The sequence below is a fragment of the Berghia stephanieae genome, chromosome 4 (genome assembly GCF_034508935.2).
Source record: "Berghia stephanieae isolate SIO BIC M18660-M18661 chromosome 4, UCSD_Bste_1.3, whole genome shotgun sequence".
In the NCBI taxonomy this organism is placed as follows: Eukaryota; Metazoa; Mollusca; class Gastropoda; order Nudibranchia; family Aeolidiidae; genus Berghia; species Berghia stephanieae.
The window spans coordinates 53992760-54000259 of NC_088363.1; the positions used below are offsets into that span (position 1 = coordinate 53992760).

A 7500-nucleotide genomic window follows, 5' to 3' on the forward strand; every position below is an offset into this window, starting at 1 on the left:
TGTGTGCGTGTGGTTTAACATACACGTCCATACTACTAACGGTAGTCAGAGGTAAATCGAAGGAACGAAATTGACGTCATCCAGCTCTTTGTTATTATTTTTAGACAGTTTGTCAATGGTTAGTTCCACTAAATGATATCAATCAGAATATAACCGTTAAAGGCTACACTCAGTTTTGTTGGTTAGTATGTTTAATCTGGCTGGCGCATGTTGTATTTTACACAAGCGCATAGCAACAATAGACTGGATAACGAGATAAATAGATCGAAGGAATAGTTAATGATTACTGATGATGGATTGATTTAAAAATTGATTAAATGATAACTTGAATTGGTCGGTGGGTATGTAGATTAGTTAACTGATAAAATGATTGATAGGGTGATTGATTTTTAATTCCTTTACTCATTGAAGAGAGAAAGGGAGCGAGCGAGCGAGAGAGAGAGAGAGAGAGAGAGAGAGAGAGAGAGAGTGTATTTTAACTTGACTGGTGTTAACCCCAATTATTGACTTCCGACGATGATCCTCACAACTTGCACTGTATTTGTTTTGTTTATACTAAAGGAAGTATTTAATAGACTGATACGATGTCATGACAAATCTCTCACAAAAGACCTATTTGTTCCGGTTTTTTTTTTGTTTTTTTGGGGGGGGGGGGGTCTTTCTTTTCTACTTCTTGTACCACCCAGTCGTGGCGTCACTTCCCTCGTAATGACGCATAGTAACTTAGTAACTGGTTCTAAACTATAGGAACAATGGCGGACGCCCTTAGGAAATACTTCTCCGACGAGCATAAAAGTATATCCAGAGAAGAAAAACATAAATCTGATCATGTTTTGACTTGATAAATGATGATCACGTGACATGTGAAACAGTTCTAGCCAGCATGAAGAATAAAAAGTACTGATTTTCTTTGTTTAGAACCGTTGCTGGGCGGACGTGATATCAAACTATTGAATCCAATTGTCCTTGAAACTTCACATCCCCCCCCCCCCCAACACACACACACACGCGCGCGCGCACACACACACACACACACACAAAATGTATTTTCTTACTCAAACTGAAAAGCAACGAGTACATTCTATAAATTATATTGTTCCTCAATATGAGCTATACAACACAGTGTCAAGGTTTTATAGCTATAACAAAAACGTTTCTTTAAATTTTGCGATGTACGAAACAAATTAGAATGAGAGAATTGTTGGTTGTCGCGTAACGAATGTGACGATTTTCCTATAGTTGGTAAGGAGGGGGTTAAGTTATGTGATAATTTATATACATTATTTTCAATGGGGCGTATCAGTCTAAAAATAAAATTCATAATTGCGACATTAAAGTCAATGTTCAATGTTCAATGACGTGATATCAGATGGAGACGTTCGGTCACATTTTATGACGTCAGATGAGACTATAATCAAACCCCGGATATATAGGGTTAAAAACAAGTTTGATAGAACCAGGAGTTCTGTCTTCAAAATAACAACAACGACTCTTCGTCAGTGAAAAACTCTTTGAAATCCACGCGCCCGTAAAGCAAGTTTTATGAATTTTCGCATATTTGAAAAGCTGTTAACTTGAACGCATTTCCCAGTAACCGTCGTTCTCTGAAAAGATACGTATTTAGAAATGTGGGCAGAGAACTTACCCTTCAAATATCGATCGATTTAAATTATCTCTCGTCTTGTCTAAAAACTCTCAAACCTGAGATCTCGTGAGGTCTTCTTTAAAATCCCAGGCTTGAGAGTTTTTACCTAGATGAGGGTCAGTTTAAATCGATCGATATTTGAAGGCCAATAAATGTTTAAATGCTTGTCTTTCTAGAGTACGGTAGTTTATTGGTTAATATCATTGCTGCGGTTGAACTCGCTCTGATGGGTTTATTGATAAAGCTGGGATCAAATCTAAACGGAGAATAAATGAGAAAGATTCGTGTCAATACATATAACTGTTAATAAATTGATTGAAAATTTTAAAACGATTCGTAACCTTCTGAGTTGTTTATCATGTCATTTTTGTTTATAAAATGCCTGTTGACAGTGAATGTTACGGATATAAAAGTTACGAGTCAGATTTTCTTAACATGCATGTTTGTTTGTTCGTTTTTTAAAATTTATTTATTTTATTTTATTTTCAATTGTTTTGGGGGGTTTTTTTTTTTGGGGGGGGGGGGGGGGGTTTGGGTTGTTTTTTTTTGCATGTTTTAGGTCAATCGAACTCCGCCATTGCCGGTCCCAAGCCCGGATGAGAAAGGAGGAGGGTTAGGCGTAGGGCCAGCAACTCCACCCTGGAAAACACAAGTCGCTACAGAAACGTCGACGAAAGAAAACCCAACTACTACTGTTCTGGGAGAGGAAGGGTCTTTGCGACACATGACGCTTTGCAGTGAAAGCCGAGAGGAAGCTACAAGGCCGACTTTCCTTCTTTCGACCAGAACCATCAACGTCGGAACATGGAATGTGAGGACCATGTATGAGACGGGAAAAACCAACCAAGTAGCAGCAGAAATGAAAAGCTACAACCTCACACTGCTTGGAATCAGTGAGACCCGTTGGACCCAGTCAGGGCAGAAGAAACTGATCACAGGAGAGCTCTTACTGTATTCCGGGCACGAAGAAGAGAACGCTCCACACACAGAAGGTGTGGCACTCATGCTGTCAAAATCTGCACAGCAGGCCCTGTTAGGATGGGAAGCACATGGACCGCGAATTATCGGAGCTTCCTTCAGAACAAAAGTGAAGAAGATCACAATGAATATAATACAGTGTTATGCACCAACAAATGAACACGACGAAGAGGTAAAAGACAGGTTTTACAACAGATTGCAGAATGTCCTGGCCAAGTATCCAGAGAAAGATGTGAACATTCTCATGGGTGACATTAACGCAAAGATAGGGACAGATAATACAGGGTTCGAGGAAGTGATGGGAAAACATGGACTGGGAGTAATGAACGAGAATGGGGAGAAATTTGCAGACTTCTGTGCTATGAATAACCTGATCATTGGAGGTAGCACTTTCCCCCACAGAAGAATACATAAGGCTACATGGGTATCACCCGACCTTGTTACCGAAAACCAAATTGACCACATCTGCATAGCTAAGAAATTCAGAAGGTCCCTGATGGATGTACGGGTGAAAAGAGGAGCAGACGTTGCATCGGACCACCACCTGGTTGTAGCAAGGCTGAAATTAAAACTGAAGAGAAATTGGATGGAAGCAACGAAAAGAGAGAAGTACAATGTCAATTTGTTGAAAGATCCAGATACCCGAGGAAAATTCAGTCTGACTCTCACCAATATGTATAAAGTATTAAAAGATCAGTTTTTGGAAGAGAGCAGTGTGGAAGATGATTGGCAGAAAGTGAAAGAAGGACACAAGACAACCTGTCAGGAAGTGCTTGGGCCGATGAGACACCACCATAAGGAATGGATTTCAGCCAAAACACTGCAAAAGATCCAGACAAGGAAGCAAAAGAAGGCAGTCATAAACAATTGCCGGACAAGAGCCACAAAGGCAAAGGCACAGAAAGACTTCATAGAAGCCAACAGAGAAGTTAAGAGGAGTGCAAGAACAGATAAGCGCAAATACATTGACAGCCTGGCGGAAGAAGCAGAGAAAGCAGCAGCCAGCAACAACATGAAACAGCTGTATGACATATCAAAGAAACTGTCGGGGAAAAACAATAGGCCCGAGCGACCAGTCAAAGACAAAGAAGGAAACACCATCCTGGGAAAGGAACAGCAACTAAATAGATGGGCTCTTCACTTTGAAGAGCTTCTGAACAGACCAGCTCCGTCGAACGCCCCAAACATCAACCCAGCTGATACAGACCTTGACATCAACTGTAGACACCCGACTAAAGAGGAGATCAGGAACGCTATCAAACTATTGAAGAATGGCAAGGCAGCTGGGCCAGACAACATTCCCGCAGAAGCTTTAAAGACGGACTTAAAAACGACCACAGAAATGCTTTATCCTCTCTTCAAGAAGATCTGGGAGGAGGAAGAAGTACCAACAGACTGGAAGGAAGGGTACCTCGTCAAACTGCCTAAGAAAGGCGACCTCAGCAATTGCAACAACTACCGAGGAATAACGCTTCTGTCAGTGCCAGGAAAAGTCTTTAATAGAATAATCTTGGAGAGAATTAAAAGTGCTGTTGACCCCCTCCTTCGCGACCAACAGGCTGGCTTCCGCAGGAATAGATCATGTGTCGACCAAATTGCAACCCTACGCATCATAATTGAGCAATCATTGGAGTGGAATTCCCCGTTGTACATCAACTTCGTTGATTATGAAAAAGCGTTTGACAGCGTGGACCGAGAAACCTTATGGAAAATACTCCGCCACTATGGGGTTCCAACAAAAATAGTCAGCCTGATCCAAAGTTCCTACGAGGGAGTGACCTGTCGAGTAATCCATGGGGGACAACTGACAGATAGCTTCAATGTGAACACTGGAGTCAGACAGGGATGTCTTCTGTCACCCTTTCTCTTCCTTTTGGCGATTGACTGGACAATGAGGTCAGCAGTGGCAGGTAGGAGAAATGGGATTCAGTGGACATTGTTCGACCAGCTCGACGATTTGGACTTTGCAGATGACTTGGCCTTGCTGTCCCACAATCACCAACAAATGCAGGACAAGACAACAGAGATAACAGCAAAGTCATCACAAATCGGACTCAGGGCCCATGAGGGTAAAACAAAGGTCCTCAAAATAAACACAAATAGTAAAGAACCAATCAAACTGCACGAGAGCGAACTGGATGAGGTTGACCACTTCACGTATTTAGGCAGCATATTAGATAAACAGGGTGGCACAGATGCAGACGTAAAGGCAAGAATTGGCAAGGCGAGGGTAGCATACTTGCAGCTTAAAAACATCTGGAGCTCCAAGGTGGTGTCAACCCGAACCAAAATAAGACTCTTCAATTCAAATGTCAAGTCAGTCCTTTTGTATGGAGCGGAGACCTGGAGGACCACGAAGACCACCACCGGAAAAGTACAGACCTTCATCAATAGCTGCCTCAGAAGGATCCTCAAGATTCACTGGCCAGACAGGATCAACAACGCAGACCTGTGGCAGAGAACATCTCAAATGCCAGCAGAAGACGAAATCAGACGCCGCCGATGGAGATGGATTGGGCACACCCTGAGGAAGCCAACCAATAACACCGCTAGGCAGGCGCTGAGATGGAACCCCCAGGGAAAACGGAAGAGAGGGCGGCCTAGAAACACCTGGCGGCGAGACCTGGAGGCGGACATGAAGAGGATGGGACACACCTGGGGAGAGTTGGAGAAGATGGCCCAGGACAGAGGAAGATGGAGGACTGTTGTCGATGGCCTATGCTCCACTAGGAGTGACGGGCACAAATAAAAAAAATAAAAATTAGGTCAATCGGTATCGTAATCATGTTAAAATAATAATATAATGTGTATATGTGTGCGTATGTGTGTGTGTGTGTGTGCGTATAATATATGTGTGTATGTGTGTGTGTGCGTGTGTGCGTATATATGTGTGTATGTGTGTGTGTGTATTTGTGAACATGACCAGTGCGTCAACCTGGTATTATCGGGGACAGGGCAGCGTAGCTCATCAGTACGGTCTTTGTATTCTACCCAAAGGTACCGAGTTCGACTATCCACCGCGCTGTTTCTCATATCTAAGGTAATTTAAGAATATACGATGGTAAAATTAAATGGAATATATAACACCCTAATTGATTATTTGTCTGCGTACCACTGGGCAACTGTGCGGCTATGTGATCTTGTGGCATGACACTCGCTTTCGGATCGGAAGGTCTTGGGTTCGAGCCTCGCAAGGCGCATAGTTCAGTCCTTGGATTCTCTCACCGTACTCAGGTGTAAAATGAGTACCTGGCCGTCAACAGCGTTGTCTCTGTCGGAAAACTTGTAATATCGTCAACAGGCGTCCCCTCTCGTTCTATATGTTACGTGTTGCTGTTGGTCATGGAACCTTTGTAAGCGCTTTGAGCACGTTTAGTGGATATTGCGATATATAAAAAGTTCAATCGCTCAGATATTACTATTTAATATGAACCATATTTCGATAGAGACAAAGAGGGAAGGAGATGTCATAATTCAATGTCTCTTACCTCACAATCGGCTAAAGCAGTTAAGAAGAAGTCTTCATGTAGAGGAGGTGAACTCTTTCTAAGGCTAATGTTTGGAAGACAAAATTTTAGAGGCTCCTCTTCCACTTCTCCTTCCTCTTCCTCATCTTGGGTTTCCACATCTACAACCTCTTCTTCTTGACTCTGAAGGACATTATTCTGCTTCGTTACCTCCTTCGACTCCTTCCTCGATCGGGTATACTCCTCATTGCCGTCTCGTGTTTGGAACGAGAATGCGTCAGTGACACCCATTAGATGGTAGTTTCTTGGAGTGATGATGTTTCTTCTGTGAGTCCGAGCTGGATGAAAAGTAAAATGTGACATGTATAGTTTATTATTGTTAAATATATCATGTGTACAGGTATAAAGGACAGGAGTAGACGACTGAATATAAAAGAAAACAAATACGTACTAAAATATAGATAGTATGTGCTAGGCTAAGAAGTTCACAATATTGCCATCCGGAAGTATAAGGGACCAACACACAAAACTATGTGTATGATCGGGACCTCCCTCGTAAGTCAAGCTTAGAATTAAAATTTAAACATTTGGAATAATATAGTACCATTTAGAGGGGATAGATCACAAATAGACATTAGTTTGTTCTCGTTCATCAGATTTGCAAATAATATGTAGGTATACGTAAGGTGTAACTTTACAAGATAGGGTTTAGACTTTTGTTTTTTGTTTTCTGCTGATGTTTGGGGGGGGGGGGGGGGTGTGGGTTGGTTGTTTTGTTTTTTTTTGGGGGGGGGGGGGTTGTTGTTTTTTGTTTTTAGTTTTTTTGTTGTTGTTGTTATTTTATTTATTTATTTATTATTTTGCGTTTGTCTGTTTGTTTTCTGTTTTATAGATTGCTGAAAATAGTTTTTTCATTAATTTCAATTACACTGACTTGATTATCCGTTGGGATTCAAAACACATTAAGCTAAATACAGCGACAAAGAATTGGATGTGATACAAAATGGAAATTTAAGCCAACATGTAATTACGACTTTGGGAAATCCAAACAAATTAACTTTTTTTAACAATTCATTACAGCTACATGGGGAAAACGATGTTGAATAGGTTAAAGTAGGAGACCGTGAAAAATGGATTGAGGTTTCACTGTGCTCAAACTCAATTAATCTTTGATTGTCATTTAGTGAGTATGTACTTTGCAGCTAGTAGCTGTGGATTGTAAAAAGTATTAACAATAATGACATACTATAAAAACTTCAAACTAAAACAAACTGACACGGATATAAATATTGATTACGTCAATTGTTTTTGTTGCTGATTGAAAAAGGGTTTTGAGCCCAAAACGTCCCATATTGGTTATTTTGTTAACTCTGATGTTTTACGACCTGTAACGGAACTTAGTAATGTTGC

The 7500-nt window shown here is 41.3% G+C and overlaps 2 protein-coding genes across 3 annotated transcripts in view; one reads left to right on the forward strand and one right to left on the reverse strand.

The window, feature by feature from the left end:
* Positions 1–7500, reverse strand: part of LOC144970828 (uncharacterized) — a 66627-nt gene that overhangs the window by 40191 nt on the left and 18936 nt on the right. For both annotated transcript variants that reach the window (XM_078910894.1, XM_078910895.1), the window contains exon 3: positions 6112–6428. In XM_078910894.1, coding sequence (XP_078767020.1) covers positions 6112–6428 — 317 coding nt within the window. The remainder of the gene's footprint in view (positions 1–6111; positions 6429–7500) is intronic.
* On the forward strand, positions 2306–5372 carry LOC144971629 (uncharacterized). The gene has a single exon (XM_078912702.1). It carries the CDS (start codon positions 2370–2372, stop codon positions 5370–5372), a length of 3003 nt encoding a protein of 1000 aa, XP_078768828.1. The 5' UTR covers positions 2306–2369.